General features: G+C 45.0%; 1 protein-coding gene across 1 annotated transcript in view; it reads right to left on the bottom strand.

The window, feature by feature from the left end:
- Nucleotides 1-25,466, bottom strand: part of LOC140722887 (NACHT, LRR and PYD domains-containing protein 3-like) — a 255,368-nt gene that overhangs the window by 119,036 nt on the left and 110,866 nt on the right. Inside the window, exons 2-3 of the mRNA XM_073037519.1 lie at nt 12,534-12,719; nt 2,863-2,955 (exon numbers count right to left, since the gene is read on the bottom strand). Of these exons, the coding sequence (XP_072893620.1) occupies nt 2,863-2,955; nt 12,534-12,719 (279 nt within the window). The remainder of the gene's footprint in view (nt 1-2,862; nt 2,956-12,533; nt 12,720-25,466) is intronic.

The following is a 25,466-nucleotide window of genomic DNA, read 5'->3' as shown; positions in this document are numbered from 1 at the left end:
TCAGGACCCTGTCAAGAATGTGTGGGGTCCCGTAGTGTGTCAGGCACCTGTTTCGGAGTGTGAGGGGTCTCAGCATGTGTCAGTATCCGGTTAGGAGTGTGGGGTCTCACATCCTGTCAGGACCGTGCCAGGTGTGTGTGGGGTCTCAGTGTTTCAGGAGTCTGTCAGGTGTGTGTGTTGTCTCACAGTTTGTCAGGATCCTGCCAGGAGTGTCCGGTGTCTCACAGTGTGTCAGGACCCTGTCAGGGGTGTGTGGGGTCTCACAGTGTGTCATGACCCTGTCAGGTGTGTGTGGGTCCACAGTGTGTCGCGATCCTGTCAGGGGTGTGTGGGATCTCACAGTGTGTCAGGACCCTGTCAGGAGTGTGTGGGGTCTCTCGGTGTGTCAGGACCCTGTCAGGAGTGTGTGGGGTCTCACAGTGTGTCAGGACCCTGTCAGGGGTGTGTGGGGTCTCGCAGTGTGTCAGGACCCTGTCAGGGATGTGTGGGGTCTCACAGTGTGTCAGGACCCTGTCAGGGGTGTGTTGGGTCTCACAGTGTGTCGCGATCCTGTCAGGGGTGTGTGGGATCTCACAGTGTGTCAGGACCCTGTCAGGAGTGTGTGGGGTCTCTCGGTGTGTCAGGACCCTGTCAGGAGTGTGTGGGGTCTCACAGTGTGTCAGGACCCTGTCAGGGGTGTGTGGGGTCTCACAGTGTGTCAGGACCCTGTCAGGAGTGTGTGGGGTCTCACAGTGTGTCAGGACCCTGTCAGGTGTGTCTGGGGTCTCCATTCAATGTGTTTGGCTGTGTTAGGGAGTGTAGGAAAATAGTGATTGTGGACATATTCACTTTAGAGAATGTGACAGTGGTAGAAATAATGTTCTTCAATAATCAGGGAGTGTATCTGTTTCATATTCAGAAATGCTTGTGGGAATTTCACTGTTGTGTCTGTTCCCTCGGCAAACAACATGAGGAATAGTGACGAACAAGCTTGCAGCGATTTACCAAACCCATGGTGGAGGGAAACCGAGGGGTTTCATTGACCGGATGTGGACTGGATCAGCATTAACAGAAGTGACAGAGACGTGAGTAGTTTGTAAACTTCCTGATTGGTCTATCTCCGGCACCAAATTTAAATTATCATCTTTGGGATTTGTTCCTGTAAGTGAGAGAGACTGAACGAGGGTTCTGGCCGAGATTCCCTATATTTATGTTAAGAGCTTTGAATAATCAGATAAAACATGGGCTGATGCAATATCAATATGTTTTGTGATATTTGTCTTTCCTTCGCTCCCTCCTCTGTTAAATGTTCAGCTGTGTTATCCAACCCAGTCTGCGATGATGAAGCCTTGCAATCTTTCAGCCCATGCACCGCCCTGGGCTCCATTTTCACAGACATGATGGGCTTATGGATGTAGTGAGCTTCCCATCCAGACGGTCACAGTTTAACTAATTGCAATATTATTTATAGATATTTTCAGACCTTTCCACCTTCCTTGCCGCGATCCCACAACCCTCAGTTTCCCTGTCCTAATTCCCATCTCACCCTTCCACAGTGTCTATCACACAACACCGGCAGACAGGAATTTCAGCTTCTGTGGACTGAGCTGAGGAATATGTCCCCCAGTCTCACCCTCTCTAACACTGTAGCAGTGTTTGCACTAGGGAGTGCAGATGTGAACACAGCGGGGTTCATCTGCAGCACTGTGGTTGAACAGACCAGTTGGGATGTTACCTGCTTTTCTAACTAAATTGATGTTATTATTACTATTCTGTGACTGGAACTTCAGTGGACGCCCAACTCTAAGAAAAGATAATCTGCAGGAATTGGGGGAGTTTAGAAAATAGTTAAGGATGAGGCTGTTCAGGAGGTGGCAGTGGCTGACAAGGGAAAGTTTTGACTTTTTTGGTGTGAAGAAATATAAATTTTTATTTCCATTCTCCAGATCGCCCCCTCCTCCACTCAGACTCCGGTGGAGATCTGCAGTTGAAGGCCCCAGAGCGGTGTGACCACTTTCCCCAAACTCGCCAGCTCTTTGCCTCTTTCCTCAAAAAGTCCTTTGAAAGCAGTCCCACTAGCAAAGATGTTTCCCTGTGCCTCACTGTGTTCTCTGTCACAGTGCCAGTATTTACCTGGTCAGATGCTCGTGGCTCAACAACTTAACCGCCCAACACAAATTACAACCGTTGATGGAAACAGAGATCATGTTTCAACCTTATGAACTCTGCTTTGGCCACATCTGTTTTGAAAGGACTCTGCTAATTCCTGAGAATATAGTAACCCATCAGCATCACTCCCCTGGTATTGCCCATCACCACCACATTGCTCTGGGTTACTGTCTGCCTGCCTGGTCAACCCCTTCCTCAGCAAATCTCTGGGATATCTCACAAAATGCTGGAGGTACTCAGCATGTCAGGCAGTATCCATGAAGGAGAATAAACAATCAATGTTTCGAGCCAAGGCCCTTCATCGGACTGGTGATGACGGGACAGAAATTCTAGATATTGCTGCATTACTTTCTATTCCTTGTGGTCCCGATCTGAAACGTTAACTGTTTATTCCTCTCCATGGATGATTGCCTGACCTGCTGAGTACTGCCAATATTTTGTGTGTCTTTGTTTCACCCAAAACTTTCAGCATCTGCAGAATGTCTTGTCTTCTGGAGTAACTCGCTATTTTAATGTGCATCACAATCTGTCAGAGGAGCAGGAGCAGACGGTAACTGTACTCCTTCCACGTGTGTCTGTGTTTCCCCCTGAAATGTTAACTCTCTCTCTCATCTCTCTGCTCAGTTTTCACATTTTGTGAATTGCCATTATTGAATTAAACCCAGACGGAGAATCCGCAGAGTATTTATAAATTAAATTACTTCGCCAACATACCCATGTCCTTACTCGATGTTGACGTCACTGGAGCTCCTCCACTGCTCGAACCTTGACCCATTTTGTGGACAGGAGTTTTCAGTTTTTGCTGCTCTGTAACAAAGAAAAATAACAGGAGGGTCAAACATTAATTGGGGTTTAAAGCAGAACACTGTTTTGTTTTTCAACTGAGGTGAACACTTCCAAACATCTTGGGCCTATCCACTGAACACGTGACATGGCCGGATCCACCTGCACCCATCCACCCACAGTCACACAATGTCCATTTCCGCTCTCCATGGATTGTGCACTGGACCAGGATTCTCCAGTGTATCTACTCTCTGTATTGCAGGCAATTCCCTTTTAGGAACCAATTTTGTGTCCTGGACCGGGAGTGATGAGTCTACGGAATGCAAGCCAGGTTGAGTAGACAGCGCCCACTGCTTTGGTCCTCCTATCACTAGTGGCGCTCTGGTGAGTAATGGACAAGTGTTACAGCGGTGTGGGCTGAACCATTTCTGCTGATGATGAGACTTCTATTCCTCTGGTCACTGGATAATACCGATTTCTCAGTCAGACCTGATTCTCACCGTCTCCTTTCATGTTAACATCGCCTGGCATTGACACCAATGGCAATATATGATTTGTGTCTATACAGAAACACTCTGACAACCTGAACAATGCAATCTCACACATAGCATCGTGACATCTTGTCCTGAACCACTGTAGTTTTTCGGGCAGGACTTTAAAACTATTATTAGCACCAAAACTTGGTTAAGATTTATTTGAGCACATCACCTGGCTATTATCAGATAGTTAGTTATATGACACCTTGTTAAACACAATGTCGACATGCCATACATCCAAAACAGTCAGTTCGGAAAAATTGTCAATATAATTAAAACAGAATGATGGAATTATTCAACAAGACAGAGAGTATGTTAATATTTCAGGTGGAGGACCCTGTATCAGAGCTGAGCCTGTGTGCAGGAGCCATGTATCTGTTCTCTATCAGCATTGTATTCTGCGTTGTGTATTTATGATGCTTTTTTGTGGTAATAAGTCGCATCAGTGGGGTTGTGGTAAATGCAAAGGGGATCAGTTACATAGTTTGCTTTGTTCCATGCAGTACACAGCTGGGGACTGACCGATGTCAGATATTTTGTTATTATCCACTCAAATACGATGAATTTATGTTTGGGTACAGATCAGTTTTATCACTTCAAGATTGTATGTTTACTGATTGCTAATAAAAGATGGAATACATATCACCGACTTTTGTAACAGTCATTATTGGAGTTGAGGGTGCATCATGCAAGTACAGCAAATCCACGGGGGTTCGCCAGCAATGGCAAATTAGCTTGGTTAAATCTCACTGCTAGATTCTCAACAATTGTTCCTCAACCTGCCGATCATTGAAATATTCTGAGATACTGAGTATTGCTTCAGTATTCACCAGTGAAAAGGATCTTGGCAATTGTGGGGATGACTTACAGCAGACTGAAACACATGAGTGTATGAACTATAAGAAAGAGCTTGTGCTGGATCTTTTGAGAGGTATTCAGTTAGATAAGTTGCCGGGACTGAACAGGATATACCCCATGCTACTGTAGGAATCGAGGGAGGAGATTGCTAAGCCTCTGACGATGATCGTTGCATCATCAATTAGGTGAGGAGAAGTACCAGAGGATTGGAAGGTTGCAAATGTTGCTCTTTTGTTCTAGAAATGGAGTAGAGATAACTCAGGAAATTACAGACCAGTGAGTCTTACTTCAGTTGTGGGCATGTTTTGGAGAAGATCCTGAGAGGCAGGGTTTATGAGCATTTGGAGAGACATGGTCTGATTAGGGATAGTCAGCATGGCTTTGCCGAGGGCAGGTCATGCCTTATGAACCTGATTGAATTCTTTGAGGATGTAACAAAACACATTGATGAGGGTAGAGCAGTGGAAGTACTGTATATGGATTTCAGTAAGAGGTTTGCTAAGGTTCTCCATGGAAAGCTCATTCAAAAAATAATGAGGTATGGGATCCAAAGAGACATTTCTTTGTGAATCCAGAACTGGCATGCCCACAGAAAGCAAAGGTCGATTGTAGATGGTTAGTATTCGGCATGGATGACTGTGACTAATATTGTTCCGTTGGGATCTGTTCTAAGACCTTGATCAGACTCTGCTTGGGAGTACTGTGTTCAGTTCTGGTCACCTCACTACAGGAATCGATATGGATGCTATAGAGAGAGGGTGCACAGGAGATTTACGAGGATGTTGGCTGGATTGGGGAGCATGCCTGATGAGAATAAGTTGAGTAAACTTGGCCTTTTCTCCTTGATGCAATGGATGATGAGATGTGACCTGACAGAGGTGTATAAGATGAGAGGCTTTGCTTGTGTCGATAGCCAGAGGCTTTTTCTCAGGATTGAACTGACTAAGAAGAGGGAGCATAGTATTCAGGTGCTTGGAACTAGGTACAAGGGGGATGACAGGGTTACATTTTTCTCACAGAGAGGTGTGTGGAATGCACTGGCAGCAATGGTGGTAGAGGTGGATCCATTGCGGTCTTTTAAGAGACTCTTAGATTGGTACATGGAGCTTATAAAAATAAAGGTCTATGCTGCAAGGAAATTGTAGTCAACCTCTAGAGTAGGTTACTCGATTGACACAATATTGTGAGATGAATGGCCTGTAATGTGATTTAGATTTCTATGTTCTAGCTTCTTTACATTTTACCTACCGAGGTGCCAAACTGATCATCACTAATCAAATCTCACTGAAATTTCTCAGGTCCCGTTGAATTTATTGCCAAGTTCACAAGTACGGGAAGGTACAGGGACAGAGAAACACTGACTTGTGGCAGCATCACAGGCAAGTACATTCAGTTAACACACGGAACACAAATTATACGATTCTATGTCACTAACAATATGAGCATACAGTCTCCCACTGTTTGCCCACCGAAGAGGTGAATATCTCTGCTCACCACCACTGTGGGCTCAAATGTTACCATAGACGAGCCCCTCATTTCTTTTTCCCGCTGTCAATGGGCTCCTTCCCCAATCCTGCTCCTGGATCCCCCACCGGGGCAAACAACTTCGCAGACCCTATCCTATTCAACCCCTCACACCATATTTATCCTCTCAATTAATTCACCCTCCCTCCTCCTCCTGCTGGGTTCCCTCCCTCCCCAGGGAGATGGCATCAACCCAGTGGGCCGAGTGGTCTCCTCCTGCCTCTCAGCGATACATCAGACACCGACCGCAGGAGAAGCTTCTTAAACACCCCCAGCTTCCCTCGGAGGGATATTGAAATAGTTCAAAAAGTGGGGCATTTACTTTGGGATTTGTTCCGCTTTGACGTGGCGGGAGTGTGAGATGTCCTCAGCGGGGGTAATGCCCTCTCAGCTGGCCCATCTCTGCTATTGAGTGTAACCAGTGACTGACATCGCTTTTCACCAATGGGAAGAGTGTAACTCCTCTGTAGACTGTGGGGTGGGGTGGGTGATTCAGTGAATTGTTACCTTAGCCGGTAAAGCTCAACCGTCTGTTGAAGGCTGCTCTTTCTTGTCCCAATGGATATACCTCTCTGTTTGCAAAAGACTTTGCTAATTCCTGGGAATATAGTAACCCATCACCATCACTCTCCTGGTACTGCCCATCACCACCGCTTTGCTCTAGGTTACTGTCTGCCTGCCTGGTCAACCCCTTCCTCAGCAAATCTCTGGGATTTCTCACAAAATGCTGGAGGTACTCAGCATGTCAGGCAGCGTCTATGGAGAAGAATAAACAATCAGTGTTTCAGGCCAAGGCCCTTCATCGGACTGGAAATGAGGGGGCAGAAATTCTAGAAATTGTTACATTACTTTCTGTTCCCCGTGGTCCTGATCCAAAACATCATATGTTGATTCTTCTCCATGGATGCTGCCTGACCTGCTGAGTTCAGCCAATATTTGTGTTGCTTAAAAACTTTCAGCATCTGCAGAATGTCTTGTCTTCTGGAGTAACTCGCTATTTTAATGTGCATCACAATCTGTTAGAGGAGCAGGAGCAGACGGTAACTGTACTCCTTCCACGTGTGACTGTGTTTCCCCAGAGATGTTAACTCTCTCTCATCTCTCTGGTCAGTTTTCACAATCATGTTGTGAATTGCCGATGTTGAATTAAACCCAGACATAGAATCAGCAGAGGTAAAAAAAAAATAACCGGAGGGTCAAACATTAATTGAAAAACTCGGTTTTGTTTGTTAACGGAGACAAACACGTCCAAACATCTTGGGCCTATCCACTGAAAACGTGACATGGCCGGATCCACCTGCACCCATCCACCCACAGTCACACAATGCCCATTTCTGCTCTCCATGGATTGTGCACTGGGCCAGGATTCTCTAGGGTATCTACTTCCTATAACGCAGGCAATTCCCTTTTAGGAAACAATCTTGTACCCTGGACCGGGAGTGATGTGTCAACGTAAAGACAAAGCAGGCTGAGCAGACAGCTCCCACTGCTTTGGTCCTCCTACCACTAGTGGCGCTCTGGTGAATAATGGATAACAGTTATAGCAGTGTGGGTTGAAATATTGCTGCTGGCGATGAGACTTCTGTTCCTCTCTTCACTGGATTATACAGATTTCTCAGTCAGACCTGAATCTCACCGTCTCCTTTCATTTTGACATCCCCTGGCATTGACACCTATGGCAATATATGATTTGAGTCTATGTAGAATCACTCTGACATCCTGAACAATGCAATCTCACCCATCACATTGTGACATCTTGTCCAGAACCACTACATTTTCTCCGGAAGGATTGTAAGATCATTATTATCTCCTAAACTCCGGTCAACATGTTATTAAGTATTTAAAGACAAATACACTGCAGATGCTGTGGTCAAATCAACACGTACAAACAGGTTGGATGAACTCAGCAGGTCGGGAAGCATCCGTTGAAATGAGCAGTCAACGTTTCGGGCCGAGAGCCTTCGTCAGGACTGAGGAAGGAGGGGGCAGGGGTCCTATAAAGAAGGTGGGGGGGTGCGGGAAGGTGCAGGTGAAAAGCCAATTAGAGGAAAGATCAAGAGGGTGGGGGAGGGGAAGCAGGGAGGGGATAGGCAGGACAGGTGAAGAAGGAATGTAAAGGGAAAGCACTATGGGTAGTAGAAGAAGGCAGAATCATGAGAGAGGTGAATCCGATGTTCATACCAAGGGGCTAGAGACTACCCAGACGGTAGATGAGGTGTTGCGCCTCCAACCTGAGTTTGGCTTCATCATACAGTAGAGGAGGCCATATATGGACATATCCAAATGTGAGTGTGAAGGAAAGTTGAAGTGGGTGGCAACCGGGAGATCCTGTCTGTTGTGGCGGACGGAGCGGTGGTGCTCGATGAAGCGGTCCCCCAATCTGTGTCAAGCCTCGCCGATGTAGAGGAGGCCACACCGGGAGCACCGGATGCAATAGATGACCCCAACAGACTCACATGTGAAGTGTTGCCTCACCTGGAAGGACTGTTTGGAGCCCTGAATGGTGGTAAGAGAGAAGGTGTAGGGACAGGTGTAGCACTTACGCTTGCAGGGTTAAGTACCCGGTGGGAGATCTGTGGGGAGGGACGTGTGGACCAGGGAGTTATGGAGGGAATGATCCCTGCGAAAAGCAAAGATTTTCGTAGAGAGGGGAAAATGTCCTTAGTGGTGGGGTGATGCCCTCACCCGCATCTCCTCCATTTCCCGCACTTCGGTCCTCACCCCATCCTCCCATCACCACAACAGGGACCGTGTTCCCCTTGTCCTCACCTACTACCCCGTCAGCCTCCGGATCCAGTATATTACCCTCCGCAACTTCCGCCACCTTCAACAGGATCCCATACACCTCATATACCTCTCTCATGATTCTGCCTTCTTCTACTACCCATCTTGCTTTCCCCTTACATTCCTTCTTCACCTTTCCTGCCTATCCCCTCCCTGCTTCCCCTCCCCCACCCTTGATCTTTCCCACGATTGGCTTTTCACCTGGCACCTATCAGCCTCCTCCTTCCCACCCTCCCCCCACCTTCTTTATGGGGCCCCTGCCTCCTCCCTCTTCAGTCCTGACGAAGGGTCTCGGCCTGAAACGTTGACTGTTCCTTTCACCGGACGCTAACCGAGCCGCTGAGTTCATCCGGCCTGTTTGTACCTGTTCCTGTGTGTTTACCTGGCTATTAGCAGCTTGTAACATCGCACCTTTGTTAAACACAATGTAGACACGCCATACATACAAAGCAGCAAGTTGGCAAACATCTTTAACATAATAAAAAAAATGCTGGAGTTATTCAACAAGACAGAGAGTATGTTACTATTTCAGGTGGAAGACCCGGTATCAGAGCTGAGTTCTGTGTAGGAGTCAGGTATCTGTTCACTATCTGCATCGTAGTCTGTGTTGCATACTAATGATTTTTTTTTGTTGCTCAATCTGTTCCACAACTCTCCGTGCCCTCCCATTCACTATACCAGTCCCACCGTGGTGACTGTCCAAATGCTTCAACCCTCACTTGTTCGAGTTGAAAACCATTCGCCATTTCTCAGACCATTTCCATAACTAACCAAGATGTCTTTGAAATTTATTGTAACCTGTTGCAATATCAACCAGACTCCAGAACTTTGTATCAAATTTGATAGCGTGCCATGTACATTCATATACAAATCAATGGCACGAATAACAAATTAACGAGTTCTCGACACGGACACGCACGTCCCACGTGTCACAGGCCTCCATTCGCTAAATTCATCTTCAGTCATCACCCTCTGCTTCTTGTTCTCGAACCCGGTGTGAATCCCATCGCCAGCTCCCTGTGAATCCCACGTGACCGAACCTTCCTGATCAGCTGCCATGCGGGATCTTGTTACAGACTTTACCAAAGTTCAGATGAACAGCATCACTTCCCAACTTTCACCCAACTCTCTAGTTAACTCTTAAATAATCTCCAAAATACCGGACAGATATGATATCCTATTGGACAGAGATGACGGTGATTTCCCCATAACCAACGCCCAACCGCCCGGGATTTCAGCTTCACTGCAGACTGAGAAAATTCCGATCCCAACTGTCGAATTACCAACCTGGACTGAAGCCCGTATACTGGCAGTTGCATATCCTCAGAGTCACCAGCCCAATATCATCACCCATACAAAGACGATTTGGTGCCTGCGATTTGTCATGGTATTCCTGCCATTTCCGCTTCACAGACTAAGGTGGAATTGGAACCTAATGACCCTCTGCCGGGGCCGGTGCTCAGGCTGGTTCCCCGGTCTGTATAGAGGTTGCGGATGCACTTCAACCTGTCCCCAGCAGCTAAACCGAGCGCATTTGATCACAATCTTCCTGCTGTGTGGGATTTTGCCCGGCACAGCTGGCTGCCATGTTTCCTGCAGTGTAGCAGGAACGAAATGTAAAATTATAAAGTAGAAAATGCTGGGAGCTCAGTACATCAGACTACATCTCTGAAAGGAGAAATGGTGGAAGACCCAGTTCCAGAGCTGAGACTGTCCGAGATGCTGCCGATCTGCTGAGCGTCTCCAGTATTTTCAGCTCTTCACTTTAAATTTCCTGCAACCGTAGTAGTGGTAAACTGATTGCCACTCTAAACTATAAATACCATCCCACCCCAACCAATTTGTTAGTTCAGAGTTCATTCTGACCCTGGTGTAACACATCCCACACAGTCAATGCTCACAGCATCCTTTCCTCCCACTATCACTCTGTTACATTTGCTCCCGAGGCCACTGTCTCTACGCTGAGAGGCGGTGACCACAGAGCGATAAAAACTGCAACACTTGCTGCAGCTCTGATGGGCCGTTACCCTGGAAACAGAGGAAATGTCTCACCGAAAATAAACAAAAAATGAAATAACAAACTCAACTTCAGATGCTATGGGTTACATTATGGCAAAGTTAACACTGTAGCCATTTTGTAATGGTGAAACTAAAATTGAAATGGCTGCTTTTTACCCTGCCACGTGCTGTGTTCAATTAAACCTCTGGTAGTCCTAACTGTCAGAAAAACAATTCTGGAAAAGATGCAAAGCAAAACTTCACAATGAAGACAAAGTTTGAAAGAGAGATTGCTGAAATATATCATTGCAGCATTGGGAACAGTCTGGGCAGAGGTTGAACAAGATGGTTGATATAGATCATTGAGATGGCGGGATACAGGCTGGACAGAGATTGGATAAGATGGTTGATATATATCATTGAGATGGTGGGATACAGACTGGACAGAGGTTGAACCAGATCGGCAGGGAATGAGCAGATGGAGCCAGATGGGAGAATGGGATGAAGGGCGATCTCTGATGTTCCTCCCGCAATACACAGACACTGAAATAATAGTACGCACGAGTAGATAACAGATTCCAATATTACAAAACCAGAACAAACAATAAGAATTTTGGTATATGTCATTTTCTACTCGACACACTTTATCAATTCATCGCAGAAAGTATCCCATCCCGATACTTCACATCTTCATATAGCTACTGCTCTTCCTTTAATTGAATGAAATAGTGGAGAACTGTGACAGAGCTGAGTACGTAATAGAAACCAACCTCCCCTCCATGGACTCTGTCTATTCTTCCCACTGCCTCAGTAAAACAGCCAACATAATGAAAGATTCCCACAACCCTGAACATTCTCACTTCTAATGCCCCATAGGGGAGAAAATAAAATAAAACAGAAACATGCCACCGGGCTCAAGGACGGTGTCCATTCTGCTGTTAGAAGCGAACAGCGTGACGAGTGGACTCCTGACTTCACAGTCTAAATCGATGTGACCTTGCACCACATATCTACCTGAACTTCACTTTCTCTGTAACCAGAATGATTTGTTTTACCTCAATGTACTGCTGCAATGTATTGATTTGTATGGATGATACCAAAGCCATGATTTTTACTTTACCTCTGTACATGGAAAACAAAATAAAGATTCCCCATTTCAATCGTGTGGAAATATTAGACAGCCTGGGTTGCTCCTTTGGAAATTCTGGAGGGAGTGTACACATTTCCGAGAAACCCAGATAAATGAACAAGACTTAATTCTCGCATTAATAGGGCCAGATATCGGGAAACACTGTCAGCATTTCGGCAATTTGTGGTAATGGAAAGAAGATGGAAATAAACTTCCCAGTCCCCCGAGAGGACGTGAGAGATCTGGATTTCACTGTCCTGTCTGAACTGGAAAAGATGGAACTACTCATACACGTGGAGGAGTGTCCCGAGGATGCGGTTACTCTGTTTAACACTTTCTGTCTGCAAGAACACAACAGGCCAAACGGCCGCTTCCAGTGTGCTGGAAATATGTAAAACAATTATCGACCCCGGGCATCGATCCAGGTGAAGTGTGGATCCGATACCGGGCAGGGTGATGAAGGTAAAGTTCACCAGGTACATCTTAACGGATGGGTTCAGTCTCGGCATCACCACCTCATCCCGCTCCTGCGACCAGAACACCAGGGGCTGAGCGGCGGCTCATCTCAGACGGTTCCGTGTGAAGGTCCCATAACCCGGACCGACCATGACAGGTTGTATTCAGGAAGCGGGACGAGACCACCGGTTCGAGGATGTTAACGGGACTCCCTGCCCATCATCAGGTGCCCAACTTCCCCCGGGATTGGCTTCAGTACTCACCGATGGGAAAATGTCGGTCGCGTTCACCCCTAGTAACCGGTTATCAATACTCACTGATGAGAACTTGATCAATTGTTCCCGCAGACAGCGATCGGTCCTCCGGCTCCCAGCTGACGACCCGCTTCGACAGAGAACGGAACGAAAACCATCGCCCTTCCGGAGACTGTGAGAGCGGGGGCGGGGCCTCGGAAGCGAAAACCTGAGATGCTGCAGATCTGTGTTTGAAATGGGAGCGAGAACCTGGATCACGTGACGGGTGGAGGGTCTCCCACCTGAACCGGTGACTCTACTCTTCGCCCCTCACACACTGTCCGATCTACCAGCCACATTTTACATATTATTTCATATTTAGCCCAGCTACACTTTTAATCTCTCCCTCTGCATCTTCCCCGTCCCCATCGCTCCACCACCCGGTTCTCAGAGTTACTGGATCAATTCTCATCCCGGTCCGACACTGAATTCCCACCCGAACAAGAATTGTGCAGGTTTCATTGAAATCACTTCTACGTTTATAAACACTAATTTCTATTCACATTCCTCCGGAGCCTCGCTGGACAGCAGCACTGAAACATCAAGTGAGAAACAGGAGGAGGTGGCCATTCAGCCCCTCTAACCATCAACAAAATGGCGGCTGCTCTCCCATCTCAGCCACATGTTTCTCCACGATCCTCATTTCCTCGATCCCTTCGGTCTCCACACATCTGCCGGCTTCTATTTTATGTGAAGACGATCAATGAGACTTCATCGTCCTCAAGGAATCAGTCTGGTGAATCTCTAAAACAAGCTCACTCTTACTTGTTAGATAATTCTCCATAGAATTTAATTCCATTTCTGCAGCCCCGTGTTGTCCCAATCACTCACCTCCCACCCCTGTCTCTAATTCAACCTTCCCACCACCCCCCCCCTTCACCTGGATCCAGCTCTTGCCCCATCCTCACCCTTCACCTCTTTTCTCTGACTATTTCCTGTCCACTCTCAGTCCAGAGGGAGGGTCTCGGCCCGAAATGTTGACAGTCCATTTCCCTCCACAGATGCTGCCCGATCCACTGAGTTCCTCCGACAGTTTGTTCTTTGGTCTGTATAACCCGTGTTAGTATGGGGAGCGGGATTTTACACCATATTCCAGGCACAATCTCAGCAAAGCACAAATAAGTATTACGGTAATTGCCACACTTAAACACGACAAAGCTTGCAAATGCTGGAAATCCAAAGCAGCACACACAAAATTCTGGAGGATCTCAGCACACCAGGCAGTATGTATGGAAAAGAGTGAACAGTCGACAGTTTGGACACTGAGCCTTTTTCATTCCTGAGGAGGAGGGGGAAGATATGTGAATAAAAATGTCGGCGAGGATAAAGAGGGGAGCTGGAAGGTGATTGGTGAAGTCAAGTGATGGACAGGTCAAGGGCTGGAGAATAAAGAATCGGAGAGTTGTCAATAGGAGAAAGGGAAGGAGGGGACCCAGGGGGAAGAGACAGAGGGGAGCTGGAAGGTGATTGGTGAAGTCAAGTGATGGACAGGTCAAGGGCTGGAGAATAAAGAATCGGAGAGTTGTCAATAGGAGAAAGGGAAGGAGGGGACCCAGGGGGAAGAGACAGAGGGGAGCTGGAAGGTGATTGGTGAAGTCAAGTGATGGACAGGTCAACGGCTGAAGAATAAAGAATCGAAGAGTTGTCAATAGGAGAAAGGGAAAGAGGAGACCCGGGGGAAGTAATAGGCTGGTGAGCAGAAATGAAAGTTCAGAGTGGAGAAGAGTGAAGTGGATGGGGGGCGATTTGTTTACTGGAAGGAGAATTCAACATTCATACAGTCAGGTTGGAGGGTACCCAGATGGTGTTGTTCCTCCACCCTGAGGGCGTTCTCATCTTGGCACAAGAGGAGGCCATTGATCGAGATCTTTGAATGGCAATCAGAATTAAATACTTAGGCCACTAGGAAGTCTCCCCTGTGGCAGATAGTACAGAGATTCTCGACAAAACGGTTTACCAATTTATGGTGGGTCTCACCAATGTAAAGGAGGACGCATCGGGAGCAGGGAATACAATAAGCGACCTCAGCAGATACGCAGATGAAGTGTTGCCTCACCTGGAAGGACTGTTTTGTGTCTGAATGGAGGTGAGGGAGGTGGTGTACGGGTAGGTGTAGCGCTTAGGCCGCTTGCAGGAATACATTGTCGGAGGGAGATCAGTGAGGAGGGATGAATGAACAAGGGAATTGTTGAGAGACTGATCCCTGTTGAAAGAAGAAAGCAGGCTGCGAGCGAGGAGGGTAAATGTATGTTTAGTTGTAATATCTCTCCGGAGAACACTGTCAGTTCCGTAATCCTGGAGTCCCATCCCAGGATTATAGACCAAGCACCAACATTCCCAGGACTCTTTCCATTCAGTAATATTCAGCAGTGTATGGTCTAATCCCAGTTCTAAAATTAACACTCCGCTCCATCCCATAATAGAACTAGAACTTGATGACGCTGTAACTGGGCGGGGAACCCGGGCTATGGGTCGCCAGTGGGTGGGAATATATATTTAACTTGTCTTCAGCAGGTAATTTGAGCGCTTCTGTTTATTATCGTATTGCGGAGCGGGACCTGGATCAGTGCAATTCGCCGCCACTTCTCCCACAGTGAAACTACAAGTAAACGCTTTTAATATAAAATTGTAAATAAATCACTGGAAACCCTGTACAGGTTTTTGTCTTTTTGATGCACAGATATTGGCTAACTGCAAGATGTTTGTGGCATCCTGAAGAGATTTGCATAAATAAATACATGCATTCATTGTTATCTCTTTATTCCAACATAAACATCATATATTCCATATAGTAAATGCTCAAGGCATCCTGGCATCCACACCGGCTCCTGAGGTCACTGAGGGTCAGTGACCAGAGAGCGATAAATATGTTCAACACTCCGTAGCTCTGGTGGGCTGTTACCCTGGTGATGGAGGAAGTGGCTCAGCAGAACTAACTGCAAATAGGAAATAAGGAACAACCTCACATGCTCTGAGTTTCATTATGACAAAGATGAATACTGAGCTCTCAGCCGTTTTGTACTGGGGAAGCTAAAATTCCAGTTGCTGTTTGAACCCTGTCCCGAGGTCAATCCAGTAAATCTGTTGGTACTTCCATCTCTACAGAACTTCCAGCAGTGCAGAAGCTGGTCAAAAATCAAAACACGTTGTTAGTTGAGGCCTATCTGCTTCAAATGGCAACTATGGGATACTTAAAAAGATTGTAGTGATAAACATAAAGTTTACTTCTTTGTTCAATTAAGTGGTTAAAATTCCATCTTGTTTTTGTGGCTGCCAATAACTTATATCTATGATCAACCCCAGGCATTGATACAGGTTCAATTCAGATCCTGTTACTGGACAGAATGATGGAAGAGCAGGTCCCCAGATACAATTGAATAGATTGAGCTTGTAACCTCAGTTAATAGACTCCCCTACTGTTGAATACCTCTTGTCCCTATCAACTCTATCCAGACCTCAGGATTTCGTTGAGGTTCCTGGTCCCGGAGTCACCACCCCTCCATTGAGAACAGGCCCAGAAACACCAAATGCTCCTCATACATAAAACTTTTCATTCCAGAATCACTCTTGTGAACTTTGTAAACAACAACAGTAATGAGCACATTCCCTCGGATACAGACAATTTGGTGGCGGAATAATTGATTGAGACACATGTTCTACTTCGTACTGCCCAATTAACTGTCAAAAATGATCAGCGTGCTATCTAGTCAAGGCACTGAAAGGGATGGGGTAGATCTTCAATGATTTCTGTTTGCCTGCATTTACCCGGGAGACAGATACAGAGACTATAGAAATCGGGAAAAGTTCGTCTTGTTATAGATTGTATGCAGATTACAGAACAGGTGCTTGGTGAATTAGAATGGATAAATATCCCGGGCCTGACAAGGTGTTCCCTCGGAGCCTGTGGAAGACCAGTGCACAATCTGCTGAACACTGTCAGAGACATATGAAATGCACAGAGGTATAGATGATATGCCAGAGGATAGGATAGCTGGTTTTGCTCATTTGTGTTAGAAAGGCTAGAAAAATAAGAAGGGATACTATAGGCACGTGATCCTGACGTCAGTCTTGGGTATGTCCTTGGAAGGTATTTTAAGAAATGGAATTGATAGTTTTCGAAATACTGGGCTTGATGAAGGATAGTCAAACTGGCAGGTCATGTCTAATCAAATTATTCTGCATGAGAGGCTGGTCCAAAAGGGAAAGGTAAATAAGATTCAGGAGGAAGCAAGTGGAGAACCCGGAGATTGCTGGCAGATGGTGGCCTCTCTGAATGGAGGCATGAGACTCGCAAGGTGCTGCAAGGACAGCGACTGGGTGCTTGGTACTATCATTAATGATTGAGATAACAGATGAAAATGTGGCAAACTAAAGCAGTAAATTTGTGCAAAATACCGAGATGGGACGTAGCAGGCAGTGAGAAAGGCTACCAAAGGTGCATTACGCTCTGGACCAGCTGGGAAGTCAGGTTACAAACCAGAAGAAGGAATTCAATGTAAACAACAGCGAGCTGTTGCTATTTTGCAAGATAAACCGGGGTATGACTTGTAGAGGTAATGGTAATTGTCTGTGGTATGTGACAGAGTGAACTTACATGGGAATACAGATCTAGAATTGCTTAAAATTAACCCAACAGTTAGCTGCATTAACAAGCTACAAATGCAAGGCACACTCCAGAGAGAAGGAACCGAAAGGGTAAATAACAACTGAGCTGTTGGGATACAGGCTGGACAGAGGCTGAACAGGATGGTTGATATATGTCATTGAGGTGGTGGGATACAGACAGGAGAGAGGTTGAAAAAGATGGTTGATATATATCATTGAGTTGGTGGGGTATAGACTGGGCAGAGATTTAACAAGATGGTTGATATATATCATTGAGGTGGTGGGATACAGACTGGACAGAGGGCGAACAAGATGTTTATATCATTGAGGTGGTGGGATACAGACTGGACAGAGGTTGAACAAATGGTTGATATATATCATTGAGGTGGTGGGATACAGGCTGGGCAGAGATTCAACAAGATGGTTGATATATATCATTGAGGTGGTGGGATACAGACTGGACAGAGGTTGAACAAGATGGTTGATATATATCATGGTGGTGGTGGGATACAGGCTGGACAGAGGTTGAACAAGATGGGTGATATATATCATTGAGGTGGAGGGAACCAGACTTGACAGAGGTTGAAAAAGATGGTTGATATATATCTTTGAGGTGGTGGGATACAGGCTGGACAGAGGTTGAACAAGATATTTGATATATATCATTGAGGTGATGGGATGCAGGCTGGACAGAGGTTGAACAAGATATTTGATATATATATCATTGAGGTGGAGGGAACCAGACTGTACAGAGGTTGGACAAGATGGTTCATCTATATCCTCGCGGTGGAGGGATGCGGATTGGAAAGAGGTTGAACAAAATCGTCATGGAGTAAGCTAATGAAACTACGTGGGAGAAAGGATCAATGACAATCACAGATTGCCCTCCAGCAATACGCGGATATAAATTAATTATGAATAAAACGGTTCTCAAATGATAAAAATGGAGCAAACAACAGGAGCTTTGAATTATGACCTCTGTCCCTCACTAAATTTCATCAATCTACCATGGAGAGTGTCCCATCAGGGTACTGCACACGTTCGTACGGCTGCTGCTTTGCTCATAACTGCAAGGAACTGCAGAGAGCTGTGGACAGCTGAGGACATCACGGAAACCTGTCTGCCCACCATGGACTGTGCCTGTAGTTCCTGTGTGATCGGTAAAGCAGGCACAGAATTACCTTACAACGCTGGACAGCCTGGAATCCTACTTGGGTAGAATATAGAAAGGAAATTGAAAACACTACAAACAGGTTTAAGGACGGCTTCCATTCTGCTGTTATAAGCAAAGTGAACGGTCCCCAGCAAGATAAGGTGGACTTTAACCTCACAATATAACTTGTTATGTCCTTGCGCCATTTGTCTTCCTGCCCTGCTGTTTCTGTGAAACAATAATGCATTGCTACCTAATGTTATTGTTTATCTGATATCACCTCAATGTACTGTTCTGTTCCATTGATCTGTATGGATGGCAGGCTCAGCAGGATTTTCATTGCACCCAGTTACAGGAGAATAATAAGCAGATTTTAATTGTGTGTAGATAATGGACAAATTGGGCCAAAAAATATTTGAAAAGGGTGCAAAGAGACTTGAGAGTGCTTGTGTAGTTTTCCTGCAGGTTAGTGTTCAGGATAATTCGGTGGTGAAGAAGACAAATGCGATCTTTGGATTAATTTCAAGAGGACTGTAATATAAAAGAAAGGATGTACTGTTGAGAATTTATAAAGTCCTGATGAGGCAACACTTAGAGCATTCTTAGCAGGTTTGGGCCCCTAACATAAGAAAAGATGCGTTAACAATGGAGAGGATTAAAAGGCAGTTCAGGAAAATGATTCCAGGTTTGATCCCAAAGAGCGTGTTCCTATGATGTACTGTTCTATGTTATGTTCCATCCCCACTCGACCATACGATATAGGAGCAGAATTAGGCCATTTGGCCCACCGATTCTACTCCACAATTTCATCATGACTGATCCAAGTTTCCTCTCATTCTCATTCTCCTGCCTTTACACCATATCCTTTCATGCTCTGACCAATCAGGAATCTATCAACCTCTCTCTTAAATATACACAAAAATTTGGCCACCACAGCTGCCTGTGGCAAAAGATAAACTTCCACAGATTCAACATTCCATGGTAAAATAAATTCCTGCTCACCCCGTTCTAATAGGGCGCCCCTCTATTCTGAGGTACGGTCATCTGCTTGTAGACTATCCCACCAGAGGAACCATCATCTCCATAGCAACTCTATCAAAGTTATTTTCACCATTCGTCAGGCTTCAATAAGGTCACCCCTCATGCTTCTGAATTCTAGTGAATACTGGCCCAGAGGCATCAAACGCCGGTCATATGACAAACCATTCAATCATTGAATCACTTCCGTGAACAACCTTTGAATCCTATATAGGTAAAACACATTCCTTTCGAAGTTAAGAGGCCCAAACCTGCTCAAAACACTCCAAGTGCGGCCTCAGCGGTGCTTTATGAAGTTTCAACATTACATCCCTGCTTTTATATTCTATTCCTCTTGAGATGAATGCTAACATCGCATTTGACTTCCCCACCTCAGACTTAACCTGCAAATCAAACTTTAGAGAATCCTACACAAGGATCCCCAAGTGCCTTTGCACCTCAGTTTTCTTTTCTATCTTGAAAATATTTAATACTTCCATTTTGTCTACCAAAGTGCATGACCATACACTTCTCGACACTGTATTCCATTTCATTGCCCAGTTTCCTAATTATTCTATGTCCTTCTGTAGCCTTTCTAAATCCTCAAAACCACATGTTCCACGAACTATCTTCATACCACCTGCAAACATTGCATCAAAGTCATCAATACCATTCTCCAAATCATTAACATATGACGTAAGAGAATCGGTCCCAAAGCCGACTCCTGTGGAGTATCACGAGTCACTGGGAGTGGTTTCCAATCAAACACTGCTTTATCCATTTCAGAATCTGTCTGGTAACGCCATGATCTCGTAGCTTGTTAAGCAACCTTATGTGTGGCAGCGTAACAAAGACCTTCTGAAAATCCAAATGTGCTGCATCAACAGATTCTCCTTTGTCTATCATGATTGTTATTTCTTCAAATAACCCCCCATTAGATTTATCAGGCAAGGCTACGTCCTATTTTCTGACGGATCTCAAAGTACCCTGAGACCACATCCTTAATAATCAACTTCTACATCGTCCTAAATACTGAGGTCAAACAAACTGACATATGGGCTCCCTTCTGCCCCATTCCTTTTCTTGAAGAGTGAAGTGACATTTTCAATTTTAAGACTTCCGGAACCATTACAGAAGCGAGTGATTCTTGAAAGAACATTATTAATGTCTCACGATCAATTCAGCCACCGCTTTTAGAACTCTGGGGTACATGCCATCTAGCCCAGGTGACATATCTAACTTCAGACCTTTCAGTTTCCCAAGAAATCTCTCTCTCGAAATGTGCTAACTTCACACACTTCATGCCCCCTGACACCCGGAACTTCCAATACACTGCTATTGTCTTCCTCTATGAAGACTGGTGTAAAATGTATCTTCAGTTCGGCCGCCATTACTGCCCCACCCCCTTTACTACCTCCCCAGTGTCGTTTTCCAGCTTTCTGATATCCAGTCGAGCCTCTCTTTTACACTTCATATATCTGAAGAAATGTTTAGCAACATCTTTAATATTATTGGCTCGTTTTCTGTAGTATTTCACCTTTACCTTTCTTATGACTTTTTGTTGTCTTCTGTTTGTTTTTACAACTTTACCAATCGAACTACTTCCCACAAATTGCTGCTCTGCTGCCGTCCCATCGTTTCCAATCAATTTTGGCCAATTCCCCTCTCCTGCCTCTGTAATTCCCTGTTCACCACTGTAATGCTGGTACCTCTGTAATATCGATACGCCTGTCTTCAGCTTCTCCTTCTGGAGTTTCTATTTGACTGCCACTAACTGAGAGACAGGGAACAGTGAGAGGGACTTTCCAAACACGGATTGAACACTAAACCCCCGACCATGTTCAGTGGTAAACACGGAGCAGCCCATTAACTCACAGCCTCTCACTGTGAGAGGAAAGACAGATCATTTTCTTCACTGATTCCAAACGACCTCCAGAAGGAGGAAAGGCCAGTCCCATCTGTTGAAGCAATGGGGTCGGGCGAAGCCCAAACACTGCAAATACTATATTCCTGGTCTCCCCATCCTAGCCTTATAACCCATGGCCCAGGATTTTTTACTGACCAGTAACGTGCTGCAGTGTCTCAGCTATTCCCAGTTCAAATCTAACACGCCTGAACCAACCCATGACGGAATAGTAACATAGAGGAAGCTTTGTCTGGACGGGGATCTGGGTTGAATTCCAGGCCTTGGGTCACAACGCGGACGCGGATACATTTCAGCTAATCTAAACTGAGCATATTTGGTGATTATTTTATTGTTGAGTGAGACCTCGACCAGGTTAGTTAGCCGCCTTATTTCCATACAGTAAATGCTCAAAGCATCCTGGAACCCACACTGGTTCCTAAGGCCACTCTGTCTCCACAGTGACTACAGTTGGATAAAATCTTCCCTTCTTGAAGTTCTGGTGCTCTGTTACCCTGGTGACTGAGGAAGAGGCCCAGCACAAGTAAAGGAAAAAGGAAGCAACCTCACATGCTGTGAGTTTCTTTATGACCCAATGAAAACTGAACACTCAGCAATGTTTTAATGTTGAAACTGAAATACCAGTAAATCTGCTGTCAGCTCCTTCTGCACAGCACTTTCAGCAGTGTTAAAGCTGGACATTAAATACGGTCAGTCTGCTTCAAAAGTCGGTTATCTGTTATTTGCAAAATATATCACACAACACATTGTGGTGATATTCATGAAGTTTCCTTTTTTGCTTAGTTAAGCGATTAAAAATTCTAACAAATTTTTGTAGCTTCGAATGACGTAAAAGTAGAGTTGACAGTACAGGCAACATTCTGACCCCACTGCTGGATAGAATTATGGAGGAAAAGATTTGTAGATACAACTCAGTGATTTGTGAGGTTTTGTTATCTGTTCCAAGACATCTCTCCTGATGAAAACATCTTCATCCGTCCACTCTATGGAGTCATCAGTATTTGCTACGTTTCAGTGAATTTCCCCCTCCTTGCGTGCCCCATCATCCCTTTGCGAACAGGCCCAGGGACAGTAAATGCTTCACATACATTAGGCTTTTCATTCCAGAAATCATTATTATAAACAACTACTGTAATGAGCACATTTCCATGAGTAACAAACTATTTGGTGGCAGTATATTTATTTGAGAAAACCTGTTGTTTCCTTGCAGCCCCATTAACTGGACAAACGAACTTCTGAAGATCAGCCTGCTCATGTACGCATGGAGCCAAAAGAAATGGGGGGGATCTTCAATGATTTATCTGGGCGTGCATGTATTCGGGAGACAGCTATAGAGATGATAGAAATGAGGAAACGTTCGCCAGGTGTTGGATTGCATGCAGTTTACAGAACAGGTGCTTGCTCTGTTGAGCTGAATTGTGATGGATAAATCTCAGTAACCAGTGGCAGCTTTGTCTGGACGGGAATCGGGGTTGGATCCTGGGCCTTGGGTCACAGCGCGGACACGGATATATTTCAGCTAGTCTCCGCAGGTAAACTGAAAACCACTTCTTGATTATTTTATTGTTGAGTGGAGGGAGAAGATATGCCTTTTCTACCGATACACAAATATTGACTGATTGCAAGATGTTCGTGACAGCCTGAAAGGATTTCCATAAATGCAATCCCAACATTCATTACTCATCTCTTCATTCCAACACAGGCATCATATATTCCATACAGTAAATGCTCAAAGCATCCTGGAATCCACACCTGTTTCTGAGGCTACTGTGTATCCACAGTGATTACAGTGCGATAAAACTTTCAACCCTCCTTGAAGTTCTGGTGGGCTGTTACCCTGGTAACTGAGGAAGAGGCCCACCAGAAGTAAATGAAAAAGGAAGTAACAGTCTCAAACTCACATGCTGTGAGTTTCTTTATGACCACAATGAATACTGAACACTCAGCAAAGTTTTAATGTTCAAACTGATATACCAGTAGATCTGCTGTCATCTCCTTCTCCACAGCACTTTCAGCAGTGCTGAAGCTGGTCATTAAATATGATCAGTCTGCTTTAAAAGTCGGTTATCTGTTATTTACAAACTACATGACACTGCGTTGTGGTGATATTCATGACGTTTCCTTCTTTGCTTAGTTAAGCGACTAAAAATTTTTAAACAATTAGTTGTAGCTTCGAAAAATGTAGAAGTACAGTTGACTATACAGACCAGTTTCTGACCCTGCTACTGGATAGAATTATGGAGGAGAAGATTTGTAGATACAACTCAGTGGTTCGCGAGGTTTTGTTCTCTGTTCCAAGACACCTCTCCTGATGAAAATATCTTTATCCGTCCACTCTATGGAGTCACCAATATTTGCTATGTTTCAATGAATTTCCCCCTGCTAGCGTGCCCCATCATCCCTTTGAGAACAGGCCCAGTGACAGTAAATGCTTCACATACATTAAGCTTTTCATTCCAGAAATCATTATTATAAATAACTACTGTAATGAGCACATTTCCACGAGTAACAAACTATTTGGTGGCAGTATATTTATTTGAGAAAACCTGTTGTTTCCTTACAGCCCCATTAACTGGACAAACGAACTTCTGAAGATCAGCCTGCTCATGTACGCATGGAGCCAAAAGAAATGGGGGAGATCTTCAATGATTTCCTTGGGTGTGCATATACTAGGGAGGCAGCTATAGAGATGATAGAAATGAGGAAACGTTTGCCAGGTGTTGGATTGTATCCAGTTTACAGAACAGGTGCTTGCTCTGTTGAGCTGAATTGGGATGGATAAATCTCAGGACTTGACAACATATTCCCTGGAAGCATTTGGGACTCTAGTGTTGAAACTGCACGAATGCTACCAGAGACATATAAAATGATCATAACTACAGACGATGTGCCAGCCGAACAGAGGAGAGACATAATGTTCTCATTTGTGTTGGGAAGGTTCGGTACATAAGAAGGGAAACTGACATCAGGCCTGGGTAAGTTATTGGAAGGGATCACAAGGAATGATATATGTAAGATTTCGATAGAAAGGGATAGTCAACCTGGCAGGCCCTATCTAATCTGATTATAAGCGTTTTTGAGGAAATTATCAAGAAGCTTGATGAAGTGAATGTGGGGGTCTTTGCCTATATTGACGTTAACAAGGTGTTTGATAACATTCTGCATGGCAGGCTGGTCCAAAACGGTAAGGTGCGTAGAATTCAGGATGAATCACGGGTAGAAGCCAGAGAATGCTTGCAGATTATTGTACATCTCGGCTGAATAGAGACATGTGACCTGCGGGGTGCTGCAGGGAAAGGGACGGGCTCCTTGGTATTAATATTAATGATTTAGATGAAAGAGGGAATGTACCAAGCTGGACCGGCAAATCTATGGATTATACTGAGATGGGGATGTAGGAGACAGTGAGAAACGCTACCGAAGTTGCTCAGTGTTCTCTACCAGCTGGAAAGTTGGGCTAAATCTAGAAGAGGGCATTTAATGCGGACAATGGTGGGCTGCTGCAGTTTGACAGGGGAGACCAGGACATGACTTACACAGTGAATGGGAAAGGTCTGCACTGTGTGACAAAATAAATTGACATGGGAATACTGATCCAGAATCCCCTGAAAGTGGGACTAGAGTTCGATGGCATTTTAAAGAGAGCTCCGGGAATATTAGTCTTAATAAATTAGGGCATGGTCAGGGGAATTGGGATGTTAACGATAAAGTTGTAGAAGACACTGTGAATCTAGATTTGCAGAATTGTGTGGACTGCTCATCAGCTACTTGAAGGCAAGATCTGAATAATCGTGAAAGAATCCAGGGAAAATTACACGGATGTTGCTGGTATTTAAGGAAATGATGGCAGGGGTAAGATGAACAGATTTGAACTTGAGTAACTGGTGCATCGGAAAGTCAGCGCAGATCCCAGCTGGGGTTCCTACACTTTTTAATATCATGCACCCTCTGATTAACCGAGGGGTGTATTGAACCATCACCCAGCAGAGGTGGTAGCTGCAGGTTGAATTGCAGCATTTAAGAGCAGTTGTTTATATGTACAGTACCTGGATGAAAGAGTTATGGAAGAGAATATTCTAGGTGCAGGTGGATGGGGCCAATCAAGGAATGGCACGGATTAGATGGGCTGAAAGGCCTGCTTCTGTGCTATAGGAGAATGAATCTAAACTGAGTGTTCCATGCAAGTCCATTTCCCAGAAGAATTAAAACATTTCAGGGTAATGTCTTAAGAAGCCACAAATGAAAAAAAAAAACTAAA

Source organism: Hemitrygon akajei, unplaced genomic scaffold, assembly GCF_048418815.1.
Source record: "Hemitrygon akajei unplaced genomic scaffold, sHemAka1.3 Scf000092, whole genome shotgun sequence".
In the NCBI taxonomy this organism is placed as follows: Eukaryota; Metazoa; Chordata; class Chondrichthyes; order Myliobatiformes; family Dasyatidae; genus Hemitrygon; species Hemitrygon akajei.
Note: the sequence above shows the minus strand (reverse complement) of the source record. Positions and strands in the feature narration are given on the sequence as shown.